The following is a 24,791-nucleotide window of genomic DNA, read 5'->3' on the forward strand; positions in this document are numbered from 1 at the left end:
TTGCAAGTAAGGCAACAAAATATGATTAAGAAACCTTTACTGTGCCGGGTCGACAGCACATGCCATATCTTGAATAGAACAAAAGTCTTACATCATTCGGCATGGAAAAAAATGAATTTAAAATTATAAGATAAATTGAGAAGTAATTTATTTGATTCAAATTCTGGTGTTGGAATTCGTAACGTCCTCCTCAATTGTAGCCAAGGCTGAAAATGGGTAAAAAATTCTACTAGTTCAAAATTCAATAGAGAACCTTCCTGTTGCTGAAATCTTCCACGTATGTTATTCTTTATTTCGTATTTTTCTTCTTATGAAAGTCCAGAATTTTCGAGTTTCAAATTAGGTGAAAAAACTGTGTTCATTGAAATGGAGGAGAAAAGCTTTGAAAGAGTTCATGCTGGTTATGGACTGAGCCAAACGTTGATTGAAATTATTTCTAGGGTGTGAACTGAATAATGCATGGAAGATCTTGTTTGGCAATACATGGGAAAGAAGAAAAAAGGAAGTTATTGAGTTGGAAGTAGAAGGGTCTTCTATCATGAGATTCAATTCAATGGCTTCCTCAAATGATCATGAGAGAGGAACAAAGAAAAAAAATTTATTTATCACTCTTTTTTAATCCTTTCATTCCTTATCGTAAATAGGAATCCAATAAAGAGATAGTAATATATAGCCTTCTTCCTTTTCATTAATTTCTTCCAATTTTTTATTGTTTTTTTATAAATAGAGATCGAACCTTAGGGAATAATGGCAAAAGAATTGCAAATCCTGTGAATTATTGAACTCCAACTTTACCAAAATTTACTTCTTAAAAAAGATGAATGAATTATTCAAGTTATTTATTTCTCTCTTACAGAAACCATATATGTAATGTAAAATTATTACCTAGCTAGATAATAAGTTAATAACCTTGAATGAACAAATACAAGAACAAAATGGCGTGATCATTATCTCATCATTATGAGATGATTTTATCTCATGATCACCTAATCAACGCAAGTGGCTTTCCCTATCTTTGGGTTTATTTTAATCAATATATGAACAGCAGCTTCCTCCTAGCAGTAGCTAGTTTCCAATGGTCATCCCCTCCCCCTTTCTGTCTTTTCAAACAATGTCATATTTGCATTAGCCAATGTCGTTAGAAAAACACCTAGAGAAACATAAATAAACTATACAAAGCATCGTTAGAGAAAGATGCCTTGAGGACAAAAAGAAAAGATTTGATCTCGAAGCTGTACAGCTCGAGATGTAGAAAAGACTGTCAAAGACTCTTTCATAGTCTAGCTGGTGTGCTGTGGCCTACCAAGGAGACCATTTCCATTTGATTGCGTGTTGAAAATGTTGGGTACTTTAACTTTAATCACTTGTTTTATTTTTTTATATAATTTACTTAGTAATAGTAGTAGAGGTAAAAAGTAGTATTAACATTTCAAGGCTTTAGCCAATGTAACCAAAGGATTAAAAATCAACAAAGAAATCAAACCACATGTAAAAAAGAAGATTCAACATCAATTTTTTAAGTATATTGTCATATTTTGACTTTCCTCATTATCTTAGATAAGATCTCAAGTCAAGTCATTCATCTTTTACGAGTTGATAAGGTTTTTTTTTTTTTTTCTTTGCATTTATGTCGGCCTCTCTTTCTGATTGCTTTTAAGAATTCATAATTAAGAAATCTTATTATATATTTCTCAGTCTCATAAGTTATGTGTGATTTGATTATTTTACAGTTATTAATATTTTAAATATTTTATAAAATTAATTTGTTATAAAATTATATTGAAAACTTCCTATTCAAGGCTTTTAAAAAATATTTTTGTCATATTTTAATTAGTAATATATTTAAAATAAATGAAGTCATGATTGAAAAAGTTTAACACTTGAAAGTTAAATTAAAACATTATTTATGGAACAATAGAGTAGTGGGTAGTGGGGAAGTCCGTACTTTGTATTCCAAATTAGTAAGACTAATTGGAGGCTAAGTATAATTAAGATTTTTTAACTTTGAACTTTGAATTGAGATAAGTGAAAAGATACAAACGATTAGAATTTTCTTATTTGAATAATAAACTCCAAAGAAAATTGAAGAAAAAAGAACAAAAAAAATTAATTCATCCATTAATTTACAGTTCCTCTTTAGGTTCATTTTCTTTTCTATTTCTCTTAATTAAAATGTGAAGAGAAATGAACAAACTAACAATTTAGTTTCTTATTAATTTTATACTAACTGTTTTATAAAATTTTGGTTAATTTGTGAAGTTAGTTCGAATATTATAAAATCTCAAATCAAAGAATTTGAGTTTGAATTATTCAAAAATTGATAAAATTGTTTTGAATGAAAAATTATAAAAAATTCAAATTAATAATTATAAAATTAAAGATTTCAAATTTAAATCTTAATCATATTTGAAAAATAATTTTAAAATATTTAAAGGGCATATAATGAACTAAGGCTTAGAATTTGGAAATTGTGGACAATTGTGAATAAGAAGGTGAGGCTACAAAATTTGGAAATGTAAAATGCATAAGGAAACAAGGTCAGTTTCGTGACGCAATTGACATATGATCGTGGGCTTCCTCCCTCGTTCCCTTGCTTCCGCTACTTTGTTTATATCAGTTCTTTTTTGCAATTAGGACCCAATTTGATCATTGGTCAATTTGTTTGTGGTAAATTCAAACCGTCGGCTAGAGTTTTTCCTGTTCAAGATCATGGTAATTAATTTTCTTCTTGTTTGGCCTTTAATTTAGCCACTTAAACTAACAGAATGCCCCTTAAATTCTACGTTCTCATGGTATTTTGACAATTTCAACCATTCTAGATCACTTTTTTTTTTTACCTATGTTATTTCCCTTTTAAGACCAGAAAAATAGCCTGGATAAATTTAATTTGTTCTAAGTTTAATTAGGGCATGTGACCTATTAATAACATTTTTATCTCATCTTTGAATATAGAAGTGGTAAATTTAGACGGTCAAAGCATATATCGGTTCAACTTTAACCTATCCTAGAAAAATAGAAAGGAAAAAAAAAACCAAAAAGAAAAAAAATAAATCACAAGAGGCAAATCCAGCCAAATTCTCTCTTTTTTGTTCCCCAAAAATAAACCTCCACATTAATTTTCTTTTATTACTATAAAAGAAAGCGAATTCAAGTATGCTATTGAAACAAATAAAATATATATACTTATCATTTAATTAAATATTAAATAAAAAAATCACATTAATTAATTAACTAATTAATTAATACATATATGTAGATATGTAATGTTGTTTGTAAACAAGTTACAAGTTAATGATATATAACTAGAAACTAATTATAGAGTCATATAAACCTTGATCATTAAATGCTGGAAATTAAACTGAATGATAAATAGTTAATTCTAAAGATAAATAAAATGAGAAGAGGAGGCCCAACAAAAAAAAAAAAAAAAACTCATGAATCCAATTAGTATAAAGTCACAGCAGCTCTTATTTAGTCCACATTCAACAGCGATTGGTCTCTTCCAAATTTGTTCTAAAACAATGACGTTTATTTCTTACATAATAAATTAAGTAATGAGCTACTGAGGAAGGCACATATGTGTATAGCTGAGGAACAATTCAACCCATTTGATTTGATCATCTCCTTCGCTTGGTCCACTAATTCCACATGATCATCGCCATCATATTGCAAGAGCAGCCTTTGATCATGTCTCAAAGGTGCAACAGAGAAGAGAGAGAGTCAAATTGTGGAGATGGCTGATCAAAATAAGCAAATGATAAAGAATTATATAAATAAATGAATTTAGATTATATCATACAGATTCGGGGGGTAGCAGGACAATAAGAAAAATCCTGGTCTTCTGCTCTGGCACTTTCAATTTCTTCAATATTTTATGCATAAAGTTTAATCTTTTTTCTCATTCCCCTTTTGAAATCCTGGGGGAGACAGTTCTATATATCACCAAGTCTGTCTTCCTCTGGCCATTATAGTCTCCCTTTCTTTTCTTCTTTTGGTGTGTGTGTATATATATATATAAAACTGTATTTATATAACCACTCTCATTGTTGTCAAGTGACAAGAAAATAGAGGCTAACTATCAAACTCTCTCTCACTCTCTCAACTCAACAAACATAAAACATGGGGAGATCTCCTTGCTGTGACAAAGCTAACGTGAAGAGAGGTCCATGGTCGCCGGAGGAAGATGCCAAGCTTAAGGCTTATATAGAGGCAAACGGTACTGGTGGCAACTGGATCGCCTTGCCTCAGAAGATAGGTTAGCTAATTAAAGTTGAATTTAACCTTTCCACTTCTTAGATCACTATATTCAATTCTCTTTTAGTTAAGCTAAGTTTAAATTTATCTTTACCGTTTTCAGGGCTTAAGAGATGTGGCAAGAGCTGTCGTCTTAGATGGTTGAATTATCTTCGACCCAACATTAAGCATGGAGGGTTCTCAGAAGAAGAGGATAACATAATCTGCAGCCTTTACATAAACATTGGAAGCAGGTAACCTTAATATGATAATGATCTTTTCTCGTTAATATTAACATAATTCAAGCTCTAATTTATATGTTTCTTTTGAATGCACAGATGGTCTATAATTGCAGCACAACTGCCAGGGAGAACTGACAATGATATTAAGAACTACTGGAACACAAGGCTCAAAAAGAAACTCCTGGGCAAACAGCGAAAAGAGCAACAAGCTCGGAGAGCTAGCTGCCTCATCCTTAAGCAAGAGATGAAGAGAGAAAGTGAGAATTATATGCTTCCTGGAATGGCGAGCCAAGTCCCATACTGGCCACAGCTACCAGCAGTCATGCCCCTAACATGCACAAACCAAGATCCTCATCTCAATGACCAAGAGTCCATCAGGAATTTGCTTATCAAACTAGGTGGAAGATTCTCAGAAGATCATCCACAATCAAGCATCACCACCTCGAATCCCATGAATTTTCAATACCATCTTGATGTTTCCTTTGCTCAAGATCAGCTATATGAGAATTCCATGAACATGCTTTCATCTGAATCTTCCATTAGTCCCATAAACAGCACTTGTTCTCAAGTGACAAACAGTACCCACTTTAATGTTAACGAAACTGCTGGTCCTAATGATATGTTTCAAGGGCTTGATGGTTTCCCAGCTGAGCTAAGTGAGCTGATCTACCGCAACAATGAACAGATATTGGATGGGTTAGAAGGTTTTTATGGAACGAACAATATGGTCGATGGCAGCAGTACTGGGACTAGTTCCGTAGAAAGTAGCAGTTGGGGAGACATAAATTCACTAGGCTATCCTCAAATTGTCTCTGGATTTGAAGTTTGCCAACAACAAAGCATGCCACAAGTTTCTACCTTTGATGAATCAAGCTACTTCGGGCCACAATAACATCAGCACTGTATACATGGGTGGTGTAAATTTGTACCAATTAGGGAATTAATTTGGTGTCAGAGAATTTCAGAAAATCTCCTAATGAATTCATGCAGGATTGCTTTTTTGTTTTGTACTTCCACTTTCATAAAGCTATTTACTTTCTTCTCAAAATCAGTTAATTATATTTATCTATATCAGCAACTTTTCTCTTCTGGGTTCTCTTTAGCTTTTAACTTTCTAGACTTGATTGCTTTGTTCAATGATACTGAATGTGGAATCCTGATCCTTTAGATATGCCGTTGAGTCCAAATCTACTTTGCACTTTGAATTCAGTCTCATATTTGGAACATCAATATGCTTTTATATATTGAATTTCTGTTCTCCTGGATGAGCACTGTCTGAGGAACTTAATGGTATATTTCTTAATTAAACTGCAGAAAAGTATACCTTTTTTTTTTCTAACACATGGATCGAATTGCATCTGCCATAAAGCCCCGGCCCTTCTAGGCATCCATGAAAAGGCATATTAGTAAAGTTGTAAAGGTGTTTTGACCTTTTGGCCTCAACTTCCTAGGCACTAGCAAATTGGGTATCTGACTGTGGCTGCATTCTTTTATTGTTATCTTCATGTCTGCAATTAAAACATTTGGAAGCTTTGAACGCACATGTTTTCAGTCCATGTCATATAGTCCTTCGAAATAGAAATAATAAGGTGAACTTGATCAAGTTACCAGGCCAGTAGTACTTTCTACACTATTTTTCTCTGTCTGGTGGGTCGATCAAGCATCTGCTTGATTATAACAGAATATCTACTGTCCTATCCTATCTCAATAAAACCAGCCATTCACTTGGATTATTACATTGTTTTTCTAAAACTTTCTTTATAAGATTTATCTTGTCTCGTTTGCTTGATATTGGTTAAACATAAAATATCATATATAGCTGGACTAACAAAATTTCTTATATTCTATCAATTATAAACCCTTAAGACCCAAGAGAGTTAGTTTAGTTGGTAAAGAAATGAGGTTTTTCATTTTTTTTTCCAATCAGGTTTGATTTTTGGGGAGCATTTCAGGAATAAAATCCTACGTGTACCAGAGAGTTATGAGTAAGTCCATCATTTAAATCATGCAAAAAAAAAAAAAGATGGAGGTAATTGAAAATACCCCTAATCATATTATAAAAAAAATTATATATACCTTAAGACGTGGAAGAGATTTAGCAATCACCCATGAGTTCCTCCACTTCTTCATTTATGGCATGGATTTTAATTAATAAGAAAGAATTAAAATGGGAAAGTAATCATCCACAATATTCTAAACATAAACGATACTCACAGGTTCAGGCAATATAGCTTTTGCTTATCTCTCTGATGTATTCAAAACGATTATTTATTTCCAAACAGTTACTCCCACTAAGTTAAAAAGATTATAAACATTTGAAACATGTCTCTTGTTCGTATTCTTAAGGCAGATTACGTACGTAGTTGAGAGAGATGAGATGCTTCCCACGATATTCATGGAGAACATTGATTCAGCATTTTAAAAAAATATTCTAGCTCTTCCCCCTACTGAATATAGTAACTGTTTTCATCATTTCTCGTTGCGTTAACTTGATTTCTCTCTTTTGATCTTAGTGAAAAGTGGCAATTGATTGCATTACTTCCTTGGTTGGGAGCAAAATCTGAAGCTGAATCTTTTCGTACATTAATCAACTGTTTATCTTACAAATATAATATATAGACTTTGGATGCTCTAATGAGATAAAGCATTAAGCATGCATGCACTTTCTTTTCATCATTTTTAATGGTCATCCATCATTATTCACTCATCAAGAGAAAGAGACAGAAGGGAAAAAGGGTAATCTATAATGGGATTTTCTTTTATTTTTTTTTCTTCAAAACAAGGCTAATTAGTGTTGTCATGAAATGAATTTCCCAATTATGTTAGATATATGGGAGAATATTCTAGGAGGAAAGAGACAATGGTAGGGAAAAAGAAAACAAAAATTATGAAACCATAGATTTGTGTTTTATGGGTCTATGCTCTTTAAAAGATAAAGGAAGTAGCACTAGGCTAAACAAAATTGACCTGGTTCTTTTGTAGTCTAGGCAGCATTCAAGATTTAGGTATTTTTTAAGTCAATCATGCATATCACTTTCAATGTTTAGCAATCAGGTAGCCATAAAAAGAAGAAATTGAGGAGAAAATAAAAAAAAAGAAGGAAATTCTCATTATAGTAATTATCTTTTCTCATAATAAACTTATATATTGCTCACCTGGCTCCAAATATCATTGTTGAATGTTTGATATAGACCAATGCTATATCGTTCATGAGATTTTATTTTGGTTGCTTTTTACTCATTCAACGCAACGCTCTACCTATCTAATTTTAACAACTTGTGATTTAGGTTTCATAAGCATTGATCTCATAAAGTCAGTGGCATCTAAACCATGATGTCATGAAAATTTCGTCCTGGTTGAATGCGAATATGCTTTACGAAAATGAAATTTACAGAATACATATATGGTACAAAATTAATGAAAGTAAACTTTCGGAAACCTACCAAGTAAAAATCCATCAAAACCAAGACACGACTCTGTCCTTTCCAAAAAACCAGGCATTGCTATTATTATTTGAATTATTCTTTCACAAAGTAAAGTAATGCAAACATCAATCAAATCTTTATCAAAGACCAGGTGCTTACTTTGATGTCAAAACCGGACGGACTCAATCAATTGATAATTGATTTTACACGCAGCTCTTGCAAATTGGATGAAATTGTTATTAGTTTAGCTTTATAATCTTGACTTTCCTCTTGATTTTGTTGGTAGGCCAAGATAAATATAGTAACTTTTAAATATTAAATTAGAATTGGTTGACATAATTCGAAGAAACTGTTGGTTAATTTTGTCCATATATGTAGAAATCATGAAGTCTACTTGCAAAGGCCAATTCTCAAATCAATCATTCAGTGCAAAACCATTTGAAGCTTTTCTGTTTTTTTAAGTTAAATATACATGGCTTTGTCAACATGTTGAGTTGTTTCCATCTAATCCTTATTTTTACATTAAAACATTGATATTAATTTGTACTATTTAATCACAAGGTGGTTTGAAATCTTAATTCTACATATGACTAATGGACTAATGCATTTTGCCATATGTCAATTCCATTACAATATTTTATTTAATTCATATTACTTTTTTACTTACAATTAAAATTAACATACATGCACAATGTAATAGTATAAGATATCTTATGGAGTTATTTCAAAAATATGTATATCTTATGGTGACATTGCATTCAACCAACGTGTATTGGAAGATAATCCATTCATTAATCAAACTTGACATTTATATTTTGGAGCTAGCTAAAAGAAATCAATATTTAATTGTTCCAAAAATTCACAACAACGTGCAAATTTCATGAAAATAGGTCTCTTTTGTAAAATAATAATAATAAAGAAAGTGCGTGTCAATGTAAAACAAGAGAAAGCAGATTAAGGTAATGCATGGATACATATTAAATATTTTAGTACAACGATCTTTGCCAATTAGTTACAAAGATATGTATCACAATTGAAATGGACAGCCAGAATTCTCATCCACATTATTTCCCAACATTAATTGTTAGTATAATAAGGGTTACTTGTATCCATGAATTAAACATAATTTTAATAAACTATGGAAGCATTAAAGGAAAAACTCCAAAACCAGAGAAAGAAGTAGTAGTAGTAGTAGTAGTAGTCTACGTAATTTCCAGGAAGCTTCCTAAAGGTAACTTAATTATTTCTATCTAATTCAAAAAAGTTTGTTAACAAAATTAAGGATATTATACATGTAAGCAATGACATCAATGAATGAGAACATCTATTTGGACTGAACAACAATAATGGACTGCATACATGGCACTAGCCGTCTCTTACCATATTGTCAAATGGTTTCAAATTTAATCTAGATTATGTTGTGCAACTGTCAAACTATTCAATTCCCTTCAACAATCCATGGCACCAAGTTTTTGAGAAGAAACTCAAACTTAGCACTCCCATCCCCTCTTGATTTTCTAGTCAAATGAATCACAATTTGGTGTCCTAATAAAGAAATTTTAGAAAATTTAGAGTGGTAGATCACTAATGTCAATGTCTATCTAGTGGACTGCAGCTAATTAAATATTAACATTAAAAATGTTCTTCAATATTGCTAGAAAATATTATCACTAATCCTAACAACATGCTATTAGCAATCATTTTACTTTTCCCTTAATTATGTAATTAGTTCTCAAATCATATTTTTTTATGAAATTATCAAGATCTAAATTTTGATTAATGAAATTAAGTATTTAATACTTTATTAACAAACTCATTTTGGTGTATGGGGAAAAAGTGGGTAAGTGCCAAAGCTTACAAATTAAAAAAAAAAAAATGGTTAAGTGAAAGGAATAATCCTTTAGAAGAAGAAGCAAAACAGAAACAATCTCTAAAGATAGAACCAAAAGTTTTAACTATAGTTTTTAAGGGCACATTCTGTCAATCCCATGACCATATATATAATATATAATATACAATATATATATATATATATATTTAACTCTAAATGAAACCTTGAATGAAGGCTTAAGGTCACCCAAGAAGCGACAAAAGCCTCCCGACGAAATTCTTTTATGCTTTATGGTATTTTAATTTGGATTAAATTCTAATAAAATAATCAATCCCACTTATCTATTTTATAGTATACTTAGTGCTGTGGACACTCACTAACACGAAAACAATATAGTATACAATTTTTTAAAAATTCTCAATTGTTTCTGATCTTCAAAGTTAGCAAATTTGTTTTTATTATATTAAAGATTTTGATTGTTTCCTTGTGAAAATGGATCTCTCTGTTTATTTTTTTTTCCTTGAAGAAGTTGGTTGATTTTTGTAATCTATACAGCAATATTATAAAAAATAATGACAATTGGCTAATAAAAACGTGGTCTGATTTTTAGTTTCAATAGACATTGTTAAATTCTGATAATATCAAATACCAAAAAAAAAAAAAAAACAGTTGATGCAATAATCAAGAATAATTAAAATTTCTGTTCAAATTGGCAAGCGAAAAAAGATACTAATGTCCTGAAGGAGCAAGCAAAAGCCAAAATTCAGTGTGCAAATGAGAGATGAGTGAGCATGGCATGGATGTTTGTGTCTAGAATTTAAGCTTCCAAATGTCGTTGTTGCTTTAAAGTTACCTTGAGAGTAGATTTTAGAGCATTGTTGTTTGTCCCCAAAACAAAAAGAAAGGGAAATATTCCAGGAACATGATTACAAAAGGAAGCTGAATCTGAAACAACAAAAGCAATGCTTCAAATCCCCGAATCTGATCTTCCTTGGGGTTCAACATATCATTTTTCCTTTTCCCTCCTACAACATGATCATAAAGGGGGGCCGACTAAAAGCCTGATTGGGATTTTGATGATGGGCCCAGAAAATTCTCTCTTACCCAAATCAATTGAACAAGTTTGTTGACAATGGCCCAAAGTATGGCCAGTTCTCAAACTGCGATCTAATCATTTAGGACCGAACAAATCCTGGTGGGCCATTAGTAAGGCACCTTCTGATTCTGCATTTTCAACTTCCAAGTTGTTAATCATTTATTTGTGGGCTCTATTAGGGATAAATCACAATAGAAGAAAAAGATATATGGCCCAAAACTATTGAGAATCAAGCTGGGCTTCCAGGTTAGCTTAATGGTCCTCGGCGAAAGTACGATGAGAGTATCAAAATTCAGCAGATAATATTATAGGGTGAATACTGACATTGTTTGTATCACGGTCTCAAGCTGTATCCCCTCTAGTAGATATGTAAGTTTGCTTCATGTTAAAGCACTTTCTTTTCAATCACATTAAAAGACTTGTAAAGATGTTTAATGGTGGATTGTCATATATAGAGTAGGTATTTAGGTAGGGGCTGGGATCAACTTGTTGAGCAGAAATCAAAATCCAATATGATCTCATGAAAGCATTTTAAACCTCTGCTTTTTTTGATTAGCTTTATTGATTAAAACGTGGGGTAAGGACTCTTCTGATTTGCCAAAAATCCCACATTCAAAGAATATACTTTTACTACCTAGGGTCGGTTGCAAATTTTTCATAAAGCAAGTAAGAACAAAAGTTTCGGTCACAAACCACTTGATGACTAAGCCGGATATCAGGGATATCTCTCCACTTTTGAATGCAGAAAAGAGAGCTAAATGTTGGGAGAAAGGAATGTAAGTTTCAAAAGCAATGTCAGTTTCAAAAGGGATGTCACTCAATCAGCGCATACCCTGAAAGTGTACGGAAATTAAGCAATTGGATACCATTTCTTGCTGTGCTGCCTTGACTTTGTTTCTGAAGTAATAGAGTCAGAAACCGGGTATTTTTTTCTTTTTTGTATATTTGAGGTCGTAGAGATTGAACCGGATTACTAGAACTGAAAATCCAACAGTCTACCGACAGAAACAGGGAATATTAAGCTGTGAAGAAGTATATTATATTATTAATGTTGCAAACTCTGACTGGCATTGGCATATATACATGCTTGGTAGAATTATTACAAGTGCAGATGTTTGTTAAAATCAAGGCAAGATCTTAAGCAATGAGAGCCAACTTTTGAAAAAGGTTCTTGGCTGTTCATTCACAACAAAACATGAGAACATACTTTTCCCGGACAAAGCGCCCGTGTGTAAAAGACATCGTCTCTTTTTCTCCATCCTGAAAACGTATGGGTCGAAAAAAGAAAAAAGATTGTTGACTTCATAAGAAAACTGTAAAATCTTTTGCCTTTTGGCACCGAACACAGTATATCAAATAGGAAGATATATATATATATATATATATATATATATATATGGAAGGAAATCATGAACCTTCATAGGGATGAATAACATGCATTGCAAATATTATTTTTTTATATATGCAAAATACATTATTAATTCCCCCAACATACATTAATGTTTTATAGGATTCTCAATATGATTATGGATATTTATTCAGATTTATATATCAATAGAATCCCATGACAATAAAAATTAGTGATGAAGTTTAGTAATGGACCTTCATTAATTAGTTCAACACTCAACTCTAATCAACTCAACACACAAACCTCACTTATACGTAAATTAAGGAGTTAAGTTTTTCTAAGTATTTTTTTTTCTATAAAGGAACGTTTTTTTTTTTAGTTTGAGAAATGAAGATTGGAACTTTATTTTTTTTGGCATGATATATATATTTACCATTTGAATCAAATGTTTGGATATTAAATATAAATTCTAATAACGAGATGACTGTAAATCTTGTGTTTTTGATGAATTACTATTTTTTTTTTCAATGTATAGATAACGGAGTGATAGTTAAGTTGCTGGGAAAAATCCTAACTTAATACATATGTTAGGGTTTGCATACTATACATAATATACTTTGGGTTATGCCTAGGTCACGCGTTTTCTAAACAAAAGCTTTCCTATATTTTTCCATATGGTCCTAAATGAAGACAAAAAAAAAGTAAGAAGAAAACTCTCATTGCTCAGTCATTCAAAATCGGAATTAAATTCCCCAAAACAATAACACCAATCTACATCTGGAGCCCACTTTGATGGGAACCTGATTCAGGATTCTACATTTTTTTTTAACTTCTTTTTGGGTATGGGATGTGTGGGTTAGGGAGGAGGGCGTCAGCAGCACTGAAAGGGAAGCATTGGGCCATGTTCAGCTGGGTCCCCTATGTATCCATGAGCCTGAGCAACACTTAAAGGAGTGCATACCAGGTTGCTTGCACCCTTCACTGCGCCAAATTCAAAGATTAAAAACACTTATTCTCTCTCTCTCTCTCTCTCTCTCTCTCTCTCTCTAATTTATTTTGTTTGCAATATTAATTCTAAGTATTTATATAATATATTACGGAATTGTGCAGGCGGGTGGCTTCTACGTTCCTTTTGGGCTTTTGCATGTGCCGATCTGCTTTTGCTCATGTGAAACCCACATGACTCCCATACCCACTTAATCAAATTCTCATGTCAACCTCATTAAATTTGCCTGCAAGCTATCTCATCCCAGTTTGCAGTTAAAAAAAAATCTTAAATATGATGGGATTTTTGTTTCCTTTTTAATGTTAATTGCTGACATTTTGATAAAATGACATCTTTTAATTTCTTTAATTCTTTCATGTCATTGTCCCCCATATCTTTGTTGAGTTTGGACATAAATGCATAGGATTAGGGAAGGGTGATCATGGTCTAATTTTGATGTTGGTGTTTAAGAAGCTGTTGAGACAAAGCTTTCTTAATCACTGGTTTTCATGTCTCTCTTCATTTCTTTTTTTTCCTTTCAATGTCTGCATGAAAAGCCAATTAGTTAGCTGTTTCCGGCCCTTAAAAACTGCCTGATTAACCTTTCTTGCCTCTCTTTCCCCAGCCAAAGGGACACTTCAACAGTTTACTTTCACAAGGAAAAAGGTATTTCCTTTCTGATCAAATTAGAAAATTTTTGATATAATTCATCTGCTGTCCAGAACCGTAAACGCATTGAAGAAACTAAATTAACTAAAACCGTGTTGACATTAATATAAAATAAGAAGTAAATTTTAAGTTCTTAGGCTCAGAGTTTCATAAGAATTTGTGCAGCGAAATCCAGAAAATTCTATCAATAGCACATGCATTCAATGTTAAACAAGAACATGAAATCCACCGAAACTCCCACTTTCTTCTTTAAATGATTTTTAATTCTATTTTATTCAATCTAAAAACCATTAATTTATGAGAACTGAGAGCTACCAAACTCCTTCATCACATGTAAGGATCATGGACAGTTGCGACCGGTATTGCAGCATATCATGGACAACCAGAATTGTTTTTTTCAAATAATGAATAAATTGTTTTTTTGCTCGAAATTAAAAGATTTATGTAACTGAAAAAGATTGCATACTGCAAATAATGTTTTTGGTTTATCGTTTAGTTTAAGACGTCAAAAGGAGTTGGCAAAATGGGAGATTTCTCCCCCACATGCCACATGCAACAGACAATATGTTGGATTCGATCCACTGGAGAGAGAAGGTAAAGCTTAGTTTGATGTTTCTGCTGCTTACTTGATTAATATTAATGATTATTTATTATCATCATCATTATTATCATCATGATTCATGCAATGCAAAAACGTTATATGTTTCTCTATTTTTGTTATAATATAATTTAATTAATTTCTTGTTTAAAGCTTAAAGATAAAAATATATTTTTTCTTAAAAGCAAAGATAGCTTTATTTTATTAAAAAATGGAAAGAAGGGTAATTGTAAAAGAAAAAAACAAAAAGACCAAAGACCCTTACAACCAAACTACAAGATCACTGAATCGATAATTTTCTGATTTGATGAGCCTATCGACAATTGAATTGACCTTATGGAAAGTATGAATAATAAAAACACCAAATTTTGATTGACTCAAACGAAAACTCTTTTTTAAGATAAACCCCATCTCTCCTATCTTAGAGACATACATGTACATAGCCCAACAAATAAATAGAACCAAAATTAACTATTGAAATTTATTTAAAAGATCGTAATTACTTTTTTTTTGGCCTTTAATAGACCATAATTACTTAATTAACTATTCCATGGGAAAAATGCTATTTCTATTCTTAATATATGAAAGAAGATAATTTATTGACTCATTGTAGATCGTACATTAATTAATTAATTAATTAAAATGTTAACAATCAATGGTGTAACATCATCGATTTTGCGTTAGTTAAAGCTAACTATAGAGAATCCAAATCCATATTGGTATCCCAGTTAATGAGTGGTGTTATGGAAAAAAAGTAGTTATCAAATATTAAAAAAAAATTCGAAATACTCCCTTATTTTATCTCTTTTATGGCATAATTTTAGTATTGTTTGCTTAGGAAACATGTAAATACTTAGGTACTGAAAAACAGTTGACGGTTACTTAAATAAGTCCTATAAGCACTTTAAATTAGTTAAAATATTCATTTTCTCTTGTGAAAAAAATACTTAATTAATAACAAGCACCGTTAAACAATCCTTAAATCAACAGTGTTGATCGTTTGCATCAAAATATCTTAGTCTCAATAACTAATAATTAGGTATATATGCTAATCAACTAAAGTATGTAAGCATGAGTTCACAAGCGTTTGTTTGAGTAAATAAGCTAGATATCTAAAAAATTAATATATAGTGATAGTAGCTAAATGAACAACATAAAATTATTGGCACAATCTTATATTCTTAAATTGAATTCCTATAATTATGCAAATTAATAATGATAAGGTACATATATTTTTCTTTCTTTATATGGATGTACCATATAGATATATTCATAAATTCTTAGAGAAATTATTTCTCTATTTCTTTTCAATATCATTATGAAGAAGACCGAATTGTTATATATTATTATTGAATATTATTCAATGATTCGAGTTACATTAATACTTAAGATATGGTGGTCGTTAGCAACTGATGCAAGTTGTAGCATTCTCTAAAGCTTTAAATAATGAGAAATAATGATATAGTCGTTATAGATATTAAAATGTTTGAAGATATATTGCATCATTGTATAAAAGATATCTTCACATAATTTGGTTGGTTAATTATGATCTAATTATGCACCAAAAGTTAAGTAAATTAAAGATTTGGGCTAAAATGATTATGTGATTCTAAACAAATGGCTATATATATAATTAATGCATGACAATTAATCATCTTTTTATTTTTTTCAATCAAACTTTTTTACTGGTAATGAACTAGAATTGAATTTGTTTGACAATAATAGAGTGAACACCATATTTTCTTTTAGAATTTTTTTATTGACAAAAAAATAAAAGAAAGTAGTAAGTATTTATTGATTTTAAGTCATCCAAAAATATATAAAAAATTTAGTTTAATTAATTTATACAGTTATATAATATTTAAATTTTAATATTTTATATTTTTTTAATCCTCAAACTGTAGTTTTCTTTAAAAGAAACAAAGATCTCAGTCCTCCTTGATTATTAATTTTAAGTGAAAAGCATGGAATGATGGAAGCTTTTAGTAGCAAGAGAGAAAGAAGCCTCCTAGTCTTTTCCCATACCTTTTTCTTTTTTATCCTATTTTCCTTTAAGTCTCCGAAAACTTAATCTCCAAACTATTCATGGACATAATCTCCAAACCATTCATGGATATGCTTTGCTTTCTTAAATCTTGACTATAAATTTAGTTAATTTAGTTAACTATTCAAGAATATCTCAAAACTTTAATTTAGTTAACTTATATAATATTTAACGGATTTTAAGTTTTAAATTTGAACACTTATATTTCTTTTTCTATCCTCAAATTAAAGATTTCTTAAAAAAAAAAGGTCTCAGTACTCTTTAATTACTAATTTAAGTGAAAAGCATGGACTGATGGAAGCGTTTAGTAGTAAGAGAGAAAGAAGCCTTCTATTCTTTTCCCAGTAACTTTTTTTTTTTTATATTTAATCTTATTTTCCTTTAAGTCTTCGAAAACATAATCTCCAAACTATTCGTGGATTAAATCTTGGGTATAAAACATGAAAGAAGTCTTTCAAAAACCGCGTAAACTCTCTCATCCTTTTTAATCACTAATTGAACCTTTGAAAGTTAAAAGTTAATTTCACTTTAAAGATTTCTTGCAGGCAATAGTTGTTTCCAAAGCTTGCATAGTTTACGACGACTTTGAAACAAAGCAAAAACAGTTATAGCTTTATTTACTTCTAAATCCACACAATCTTTCTTTTAGTTGAAAAGAATTGAAGATAGAGAGTTAGCATACGTAGGAATATCTATGGCTTTGTTTCAACCTCTCAAAAAAAAAAAAAGAATGTTTTTTGACTCTAAACCCACAGGCAAACACCCCCCCCCCCCCCCCCAAAAAAAAAAAAAAAAAAAGAAAGAAAGGTTTTTATGGATTGGAATTTGAAATTCGCTTCTCATACGGCTTGAACAACGTTAAGAGTTATAATGGTGATGATAAGGTTGGTTGACCTACAACTAATGAAGGATTAGGCAAATGTCGGCAACTTGATGATGTTGATGATCAAGTCACTGAGTCCAGCAGGCAAGGGCCAGAAAAAATAAATGTTATACGAGCGTAGTCAATTACATGACAGTACACTTCTATATTACTACTAATAGAAGCAATTAATAAACAAAAGAAAATGCTTTATACACTTCTCTAATCCACTTCTTTTACACGCTCATACAATATATATATATATATATATATATATATAATTTTGAAATTTTATTATAATCATAAAAATTTTAATATTTTTCATTTAAATTTTTAAAAGTGAATCTATTAAATGAGATTATGAGATGAGTGCAAATAGCACTATCTAAAAACAAATTATACATATGATAAGTAAAAGAATTAAAGGAAAAATTGTTTATATGTAAATTGATAAGGAATTTGTTCTTTGCAAATTATATACTATAATGATTTCGAATAATCCAAGAAGATTTTCATGGCAGGTGGTAACGTAAAGTTTACAGGTAAAACTAAACAGACTTCAAATCCCGCAAGGATTGAGTGCTGTTTCTCTCTCTGTATACAACTGAGCAAATAACAACCAAAAAAAAATCATATTTTCAAAACGAACAATGTGTTCACACTCGTAAAATTGACCAGAACTATCGTTCGTCTTGCTGCCGGCCATGGAAGGATTGGAATGATAGCCGGAAAACCCATTTGTTGCGGGTCCTTCTTCTTGCTTTTTTCAAGTCTTTGTCGCTCAGGTTGTTAATGGTAATGGAACTAACGAAAGACTTCAACCGTTGCACGGCGAGTTTTAGGGTGTCGTCGGGCCTGTTAGCGAAGCAAACTCGGAACCACCCCCATTTGTTGCGGGACCTTCTTCTTGCGTTTTTCAAGTCTTTGTCGCTCTGGTTGTTAATGGTAATGGAACTAACGAAAGACTTCAACCGTTGCATGGCGAGTTTTAGGGTGTCTTCGGGCATGTTAGCGAAGCAAACTAGGAACCACCCTGGTTCAGTGCAATGACATGAAGAGCCAGGAGAAATGTTTAGTTTAACATCGTAAACTATTCTCTTCCAAAGCTCCATTTCTGCTTCGAACGTGTTGGAGCTCAAAAGGTGCCTCATGTCAACCCAACAGAACAATCCGGCATTGCTTTCTAAGCAGCAGATACCGGCTTTTTTCAGGCCTGAAACCAGTTTGCTCTGTCGGTTTTGAAGCCTCTTGTGGTTTTTGGAAATGTATTCTTTTGTGAATTTCTTATCGGATAGCATGGCGGAGAGAAGATATTGAGTTTGAGAAGAAACTAGGCCAAAGCTGGACATTTTTGTGGCGGCAGCCACAACAATGGGATCGTTGGAGTAAATTGCACCAACTCGAAAACCAGGGAGACCCAGATCCTTGGAAAGACTATAAACAATATGAACTCTGTCCCAGACATCAGTGTTCTCGAGGTTTCTATCTTTTAAAACTTCCATGATACTTACGAAGGCTCGAGAGCTAAAAACAGTTCCGGAGTAAATTTCATCGCTTATTAAATGAATTTCTTTGTCTGTAATGAAGTTAATGAGTAGGTCCAATTCGGCTCTTGTCATTGTTGTGCCCAATGGATTAGAGGGGTTGGTGACTAAGACCCCTTTGACCCTCAGGTTCTTTTTTTGTGCTTGTTGATAAGCTTCTTCAAGGGCCGATTTAGTGATTTGGAAGCGGTTAGAGCTGGTACACTGAATTGGTACAATCTCAACCCCTGTTCGCCACTTGAGATCTCTATCAAATCTGCAATGAAAAAAGAAATATTAACATTTAGTAACATACGTTTTCATGCATAAAGTTAAGGAGTTGTTTTCTTAACATTTTAGTAACAGAGAAATTAAAGTAGAAAGCAAAGATAAACATACCCTGGGTAATATGGCGTGGGAAGAAGAAAAGCGTCGCCTTGTTCAGCGAGACAAAACATGAGAGTTTCATTAGCAGAAGTTGCACCGGCGGTGAGGACTATGTGATTTGGATCAAAAGTTACTTTATTTCCTCTGATTTCAGCCATGAAATCAACCAATGCCTGTTGATAGAATTATCAAAACAAAGATTAAATATTGACAAAAGCAATGGACCAAGAGCTATATCTTTATGTCATAAAATAATGGTGTTGTTACTTGTTAGCTGACCTTTTTGAATGTAGGGAGGCCATGATAATCTTGGAAAAGAGCAAGCTCTCTAAATATGGATTGCCCATCTCTCTTGAAACCAGCTGCATCTGGGTTTTTGGCCAGCCAAGACTCAAGAAGATCAAAGGAGAGCTGCAAAAATAAAACTATGAGAGACAGCAGTTTAAGCTATAAAAGCAACATTCCATTTCCACCATAGTACAATAATAATAATAATGAAAAAGAATCTACTGCTCTTTATCTTTCTGGGTTTTATTTTTTACCTGATTCTCTGCAAGACGCATCTGAATAATTCCTTCAGGATTCTTGACTTCATCGTAGGCGTTTTTCTCGTATTCCTGGCACCCAAGGAAGGAAGAAGAATCTTGCCCATGAGACTTGCACGTGGCTTTTCTTGACAACAGCTCCATTTCTTTTGCCCTCTGATATATATCAATTTCTTTTAAGTTCTCGTATAAGCTATAGCTAGCTTTTAGGCAAAAGTGTGAAAGCAATATTTGGCGCAAAACTAGCCAGGAAAAAAAAATTATCTTAGAGAGAGAGAGAAGGAATTAATTGTTTGTTGTTGTTGAGGGAGGAAGTGTTTGACGAGAGAAACCTTTGATTGTTGGTAATGGCAAGTCTATTGCAAATGGACATATATATATATATATATATATATATATAAAAGCAAAGAAAAAAATTATTATTAAGTGGTTGATTCAATCGATTAAGATCATTTTTTTCGATGAAAAGATTTTAGATTTGAGTTTTATCGATGGTCATATATTTGAATTATCTCGAATATACGACCTGTAACCATCTGTTTTAAACTTTTAGATACGATATATTTTGTTTTGAGAAATTAAATAATTTATTTATCATGAAATTTTTTTTTTTAAAGTTAGGAAAATTTTCCCACCAAACGACAATTTTAACCAGGGGCTTTATTTAGAATAGATATTAATAAATTAATTATTTAGAAGAGAAAATTAATGTTCTCCACCGTCAACGAGACATATCCATCTTCTATACTCTTTGTTTAATTTTACAAGGTATGGTCAAGTGGGGTAATTGGGCATCAAAATTTTTTCTTTTTCTTTTGGAAGACCTTTTTTTTTTTGGTTTATTGTTATGTTTTTATGAAAACAAAGCAAAATCTCAGAGACCTAAAAAGCCATACCGACAGCAAATCTAATTAGAAATAAGCACTACTGACCCACAAAGCCATGCTAACTTGGACTCTCTAGCGTGCAACTCTGGTCCATATGTTCCCTTTCCTGTCTTAGCCATCGAACACAATGTCGGCCATCCCCCCTCCCTCTCTCCCTTTAATCAGCTTCCCATTTGTTTCTTTTTTTTTTTTTTCAAGATTCTACCAAATATTGAAATAGAATTCCGATATTTGAAGTCAAAATTCACTACACATTATAAGCATCTTCAGTGGGGACGAATGGGATATAATTAGTAGAAGATAGCTTTCACTAAGTGAAAAATGTACGTGTATGTTACTCATATCAATTCATGTATAATGGGGTTTCTATTAAAACTCCATATCTTTAAAATTACAAAGAAGTAAAGAAGGAAAAAAAAAATGAAAACAGTTTTTTCTTTCTGTCGTGAAATTGCCTTCTGGATTGTTCTATCCAAATATAACAAAGTTCTTGGTTGGATTTTACTTGCGATTAAGTTCACTACATTATTAGTTGAATTTAAATATTAATTTCAGTAAAATTAAGTCAACGTAAATTTTTCATTAATTATTTTTTCAATTGTTACTATAGTAACTTATATTTTTTTCAATCACAATTGTAATAATTTTTATTACTATTTTCAATCTCATTGCTCATCCAAACAGAGCCTCAATCAATTTGGTTCCGAAGTAAATGACCTGTTAAATGAATTGCCATGTTTTTTATGACTTTTTTTTTTTTTTTTATATAAAGAGATTGATTGAGATAAGAAAAATTGTAATTTTTGGAATTTAAATTTTAAAATTATTGTATGGATGTTAATCATATCAAAATTTTAGGATCGTATAAATATTAACTATAATGTGGTAGGTTCGATATCTCTTTTTAGTCTTTTTTAAGCTTTTGAAGAGATTATTTGTAATCAATTATTTTAGGTATTTTCTTGACAAAAATGCCTTTAATTGAAGACGTTTTTGGCAGAGAAATGCCATTAATAATCAATAGGAAAAATATGGAACCGATTCTTGAAGGCGTTTTTGGTCGAAATCGCCTTCTATAATCCAATCAGTAAATTTTTAGTTAGGATTATTAAAGGTAATTTTTGTCAAAAATGCCTTCAATAATCCATAGACAAAAATTGGAATAGATTCTTGAAGGCGTTTTTGGCTCAAAACGCCTTTAATATTCTAGACGATTAATTTGAATGGTCGGATTATTGAAGATAGTTGTTTTTTTTTAAATACCTCAATAACATTTTGTTAGGGATTATTCAAGGTGTTACTGGTAGGAAAACGCCCTTAATAATCCATTCAATTAATTTGTAGTTTGTATTATTGATGGTAGTTTTTTTTTAAATGCCTTCAATAATTCATACAAAAAAGTTGGAACGGATTCTTGAAGGTATTTTTTGCCCAAAACACCTTTAATATTTCACACAATAAAATTTTAGGTGTGATTATTGAATGCGGTTTTGGTAAGAAACGCCTTTAATAATATTTTGTTAGAGATTATTCAATGCGTTTTCTTATATAATATGCCCTTAATAATCTATAGAAAAAATATGGAAGAGATTCTTGAAGGTATTTTAAGGTGAAAGCAACTTCAATAATCCAATAAATAAATTTTTAACAAAAATTATTGAAGGCAACTTTTTTCAAAAATTCCTTCAATAATCCATACACAATATTTGGTACAGATTCTTGAAGGCATTTTTTTTTTCAAAATGCTTTTAATATTCCACACAATATATTTTTAGGTTGGATTATTGAAGGCAGTTTTGGTTAAAAACGCCTTTAATAACATGTTGTTAGGGATGATTCAAGGTATTTTCTTGCTAAAAACTCATTTATTAATCCCATCAGAAAAATATTTTTGATATTGTATATGTCAAGTTAGTTGTAGATTTATGCTCAGAAAACGTTTGAAGTCAGTTTTATATTTATGCTCAGAAAATTTTTGGTTTATATATGTGATACTATGAATTACATTTTGAAATTTACATAATGAACATTGTTGTATTTCAATAAATTGCCCACACACACTAAAATAAAAACTATTAACGTTGTCATATTAATATACTTTTCTAAAATAATCGTATTCAATAATATATTAAGTACACATAGTGTATTCATATTAAGTATACCAATAATATTAAACCAATACTCCAATGTACAAATTTAAAGTTTCAATTCAACATGGCATGTTAAACACATTATAACAATTTGTTCCTCATATATTAACATTTAACCAATAATGTCTAACCTCAAGATTTATCAATATTGATAAATGATAATACATAGTCACTTTACGGACTTCATCTAATTCCTCTTCCGTGAAGCTTTCTTTACTCGACTAAAAAAAAAACAGAAGTAAATGTTAATAAATGAGAACATAATGTACCTTTTTATTTTTTTTAAAGATATAATGAGTTTATGAAATTTATACTAACCTTGAATGGTGTGATCATAAAATCATTTAACACTATCTCACACATAAAACGAAGGACATAATATCCATATTCAGTATTACCGGGTTGACAAGGTATCTGAAAATTAAATTGAATGGGTTTATGAAACATTTATCTACACTAACTTAGCATAAAAGAATAAATTTGACATTTACTCGTAATGACACCCATTTTGATTTCTTTATTTTCTTATCGAATGCAAATATTACTCTAAATTAAAAAAAAAAATAGTTGATACATAAATAAAATTACTTATGAAGAAATAGAAGATATATAATATAATAAAATGTAATACCTCTTTATAAAAGTTTGATTATTGAGGTTAGGCATCATCATTGGATTAACTGAATTAAGTAAGTATGGTGTTAAGGATTTGGTGTTAAGGATTTGGTGTTAATGATAATAAGCACCCAATGACGACTGCAAAATAATAATAATGATATACTCAGATTACGCATTAGATCAGATTTGGGTAAGGTTGAAATAATTAAGGTTGGAATATAACTTACTGTGCATTATACGAGAGCAAATAATAATCAGTCAATCTTTTCATGCATTCAACCACATGATTAGCACAATAAATGACTGTGCCACTTTGCTCACTAATGAAGTTGAGGTCAACAAATCTAAATTTATTAATCAACTATCTCCCATTGAGCTCTCCATATAAAAAGCTGCACGATAACAATCAACACTACTAGTTAGTATTATAACCTAATATAGATTAACACATATTAAATATGCATATTTGTATTTATAAGCTAACCTCATATAAGTAACAATATATCAACAGCTGATAATTCATCAAGTTTACAAAATTCTTTAACCTCCTTCTGACCAATGAAAGAAAATGAAGGTTTATCAAATAACCCTTCATCAGACTCAATGGTTATAAAGTTTCCTCTGGATAAATGCTTCAGCGAATATTTGGATAACTCATCCATCGTAGCCTGAGCAAGGGTCATACTGTGAGTCCCAACATTTTACTATAATATTTAATGAAATATAAGTATTAAAATCAAATTAATAAATATAATAAACAAATTGATATTAAAATTATATAAAAAAAACATACTTCTTAGATAGTAGCAGATGATGGGTTCACTTCTTTACTTGCAACGGAAGCTTGTCCTATGTGGACGATGATGCCAGACTAGCTTACTAGCATGTTATGCTGCATTGCTGCCAACATAGACTCCAAAGCAATGAGTCTTTATTCTTGTTCATTAAAGAGTTGCTCCTGATAATCAATTCGTTGTTGCTCAATGATTGCTTCATATTGTGCATTTCTCATTCTCGAGATTTTTGTGTTGATTACCAAAAAACTTTGATGACAAGATAAATTTATCAACCCCTCGAATGCGACCAGACCTTTCTTTAACGCCTAATGCTAAAGACAAAAGATCTTCGCCATACTGGGTTATCAGTTTACCAGATTTGAGTTTGACAGCATAATCATCCTAAAACACAATAATAAGATTGGCTATAACAACAAATCTATACAAGCTACTATACAGTCATGCATACAACCACAATGCCAATAATACATTGTATTAAAAAAATAGTTATACATATAATCTTTTTGGCTATTTTTTCAGTTGCTTCATCTGCAAAAGATCCATCCTTTCGT

General features: G+C 31.2%; 2 protein-coding genes across 2 annotated transcripts; one reads left to right on the forward strand and one right to left on the reverse strand.

Annotated features, from left to right (window-relative positions):
• Nucleotides 1-3,719: 3,719 nt before the first annotated feature.
• Nucleotides 3,720-5,747, forward strand: LOC111291875 (transcription factor RAX3-like). The gene is made up of 3 exons (XM_022883983.2): nucleotides 3,720-4,255; nucleotides 4,358-4,487; nucleotides 4,572-5,747. Exons 1-3 carry the CDS (start codon nucleotides 4,120-4,122, stop codon nucleotides 5,365-5,367), a joined length of 1,062 nt encoding a protein of 353 aa, XP_022739718.1. The 5' UTR covers nucleotides 3,720-4,119; the 3' UTR covers nucleotides 5,368-5,747.
• A 12,065-nt stretch (nucleotides 5,748-17,812) lies between these two features.
• Nucleotides 17,813-20,114, reverse strand: LOC111292064 (1-aminocyclopropane-1-carboxylate synthase 9-like). The gene is made up of 4 exons (XM_022884251.2): nucleotides 19,786-20,114; nucleotides 19,523-19,654; nucleotides 19,256-19,416; nucleotides 17,813-19,133 (listed from the first exon to the last, which is right to left on the reverse strand). Exons 1-4 carry the CDS (start codon nucleotides 19,930-19,932, stop codon nucleotides 18,014-18,016), a joined length of 1,560 nt encoding a protein of 519 aa, XP_022739986.2. The 5' UTR covers nucleotides 19,933-20,114; the 3' UTR covers nucleotides 17,813-18,013.
• Between the last annotated feature and the right edge of the window lie 4,677 nt (nucleotides 20,115-24,791).

This window comes from Durio zibethinus, chromosome 10 (assembly GCF_047325235.1).
Source record: "Durio zibethinus cultivar Kanyao isolate XHJ-2024 chromosome 10, ASM4732523v1, whole genome shotgun sequence".
NCBI classification, from domain to species: domain Eukaryota; kingdom Viridiplantae; phylum Streptophyta; class Magnoliopsida; order Malvales; family Malvaceae; genus Durio; species Durio zibethinus.